Genomic DNA, 2,877 nt, shown 5'->3' with positions numbered 1-2,877 from the left:
CAGTTCAATTTGCTATAATATTTGCAGCTGAAAGCCGCAAACGACAAATATGCACCACCGAAGCAAACCAAAGCGAACCAAACCCAACCAAACCAAACCAAAACTTCAACCACAGACAGAGCGACCTTTCCCCGCATCATTTTCCCACTAGGAAAAGCCTTCGCTTGCGAGATACGCAAATAGCTTAAACTTTTTATGCACAGTAGTCACGGATGATGAGGGTATATTGAGCTCAATCAGAATTCTTATTCGAGAAATCTAGAGATCTCAGGGGTACTTTAGAATAATATGAATTCTAATATATGTAATAAATAACTTTTTGATATACTTAGATAGTGTATCCTTTTTTTCTTCAGAAAGTATTTATTATAATAATGGTCGGAAAATGTTGTTCATAATAATCATTAGATGTTGGAATATATGTGAAATTACTTTTAACAATTAAATTTTTTTTGATAGGCTAACATTTCTTTCATAAAATCATTATGTATTTTAATCTTTGTTCATGTATAGCTTTTGATGAAATTTTTAAGCCGTGCATATCTCAAAATTTAAAAAATATATTATATTTGTGACATCTTTTCACATTCTTTAGTTTTTGTTCATGTCATAAAATCTAGAAATAAGAGCGTTTATAAGGTAGGTCTTATCAGGAGTAAAAATATTTATATTTAGAGGGTACCGTAACATCCAAACTCCGTTGAAAAGGATTCCAAAATGTTTAGCATGCGATGGCGCATTCAAAGTGGAATCAAAGTTTATGCACACGAGGACATTCGGACGGGCAGGGAATGTTCGTTTGCGTATCTGAAAATCTACAGACAATAATCCAGTGTAGAATAGTGCGGGAGCACTGTAAGGGTTAGGTTGCGTTTGTGTTGCCATTCCGGCCACTCGACACTTTCCATGGCAAAAGTTATGCAACCAATTTACATACAAAAACAACTCAATAAACGTGCGAAATGCTAACGTTTTGTAAAAGTTGAAATCCCCATGCCCCCAACTCGCGCTCACACACATGAGTGTATTACGTCCTGTTATTGGTTTTTGTAGCCATTCCACGAGGGCAGGCCCCAAGGATGGTGGTCAGAGGGGGCCACATTCCCTGCCCTGGCAATTTAGCAAAGTATTTCCTCGTCGCTCTAAAAAGTTGCCCACTTTTTGTTACACCAACATGAGACGTCCTCGTCGTCGTCTCGTAAACTGTGGGCTTATTTTCATGCCCGGAGCCATGAAAACGGAAATTGTGCATGAAAGCTGACTGCTAACCATGGCCCCCCTCCCAAGCCCAGCGGAGCACCCACTTACACGAACCTAACTCGATTATTATAATATTCAACTATATAATCCAATGGGAAAGTTTGCTAATAAGCTGCTAGTTGAGTGCCAGTTAACATTGCCAGTTCACCCGGGATTTCAGAAGCACTCAAGGATTGCGGGATGGGAATGAGGTTCGGTTTTATTGTTGTGGATAGGGAATGCAGCTCGAGGGCGAACGTCTCGAGTCAATTTCAATTTTGCCCACTGAAGGATAATTGCAAATGGATGGGAATTGAACGTTTGATTCGCTCTTATTGAGATGATTTGGCTAATCGAATCAGCCAAGTTGATTGAATGACAGGTTAGCTCATGAATGTTATAATCACAGTAGGCCAGAAGTTCTTGGAAGATATTTCATAGAACTCCAACGGAAAATATCATAACTAAAAAATTTTCCAGTTGATCATAACCTTTTTTTTTAGAAAGTCTCTTGCGAAAAATAGGTAAATATATATGCTGAAAAAAACAAGTAAATCCAAAAAAAAGCTTTATATTTAGGATATGTCCGGACTGTCTCATCGAATTATGAAGGAGACACAGCGTCTTCTGGAGGATCCGAGTCCGGGGATTAGTGCCATCCCGGATGAGAAAAATGCCCGTTACTTCCACGTTCTCGTCTCTGGGCCCCAAGACTCGCCCTACGAAGGTGGAATTTTCAAGCTGGAGCTGTTTCTACCGGGCGCTTATCCCATGAAGGCGCCATTGGTTCGGTTCCTGACGAAAATCTATCATCCCAATATCGATAGTTTGGGTCGAATCTGTTTGGATGTGCTGGGGGACAAATGGAGTCCGGCGCTACAGATTCGCACCATTCTCCTTTCGATCCAGGCCCTGCTAAGTGCCCCCAATCCGGACGATCCACTGGTCAACGATGTGGCAGACTTATGGAAGGTCAATCAGAAGAGGGCCATTCAGAATGCCCGGGAGTGGACCTTGAGATATGCCATGGAAAACTGATTTTCCTTGGAAAAAACATATTACAAATAATTCTGTATTTTAGGATCACTAAAATGGAATTAAATAAGGAAAAACATTGCCCTTTCATTATATAACCATTTATTATTATTTTAAGCTTTCGAATGCGGTATTTTGTTATTTGTGTCTGAGAGTAATTGTCGCCCCCACGGCGGGCTGTCTAATTGCAACTAATCACACACAGATAGCCACAAGTGGCGCAACAACAAATAAGGCGACTTTCACTAAACGCGAGCGATGTGGCATGAAAAATGACTCCGGTCCAGTGTGCCCCATACAAAGGCGACTGCTAACGGTATTTAATGACACATGAAGTCGTCAATCACTCAGTAAATCTCGACATGTCGCCGTACCCAAAGTCTCTTTACCGACTTCCCCCGCAACTCGAGAACCCAACAGAAAACAAAATAAAACCCCAGCGATGCCAAGCGAGTCAAAAGCGAAACGAAAAACGCTCCCGGTAGCAACACAATTTGACAGCCGCCTGACAGTTTAAATTAATTGATTTATATGGGGTGCCTGGAACGGAAAGTGGACACTGCTCGGAGGTTAGGGAGTGGCGCTTTCGCTTAATCGCCCCCA

At 41.3% G+C, this 2,877-nt stretch overlaps 1 protein-coding gene across 1 annotated transcript; it reads left to right on the top strand.

Moving 5' to 3' along the window:
* The first annotated feature begins 1,640 nt into the window (after positions 1 to 1,640).
* On the top strand, positions 1,641 to 2,351 carry LOC108010322 (ubiquitin-conjugating enzyme E2 N). The gene is made up of 2 exons (XM_017075247.4): positions 1,641 to 1,763; positions 1,819 to 2,351. The coding sequence occupies exon 2, from the start codon at positions 1,822 to 1,824 to the stop codon at positions 2,275 to 2,277; it is 456 nt and encodes a 151-aa protein (XP_016930736.2). The 5' UTR covers positions 1,641 to 1,763; positions 1,819 to 1,821; the 3' UTR covers positions 2,278 to 2,351.
* Positions 2,352 to 2,877: the final 526 nt, after the last annotated feature.

This window comes from Drosophila suzukii, chromosome 2L (genome assembly GCF_043229965.1).
Source record: "Drosophila suzukii chromosome 2L, CBGP_Dsuzu_IsoJpt1.0, whole genome shotgun sequence".
Lineage (NCBI taxonomy): Eukaryota > Metazoa > Arthropoda > Insecta > Diptera > Drosophilidae > Drosophila > Drosophila suzukii.
This window is presented reverse-complemented; position numbering and strand designations above follow the sequence as displayed.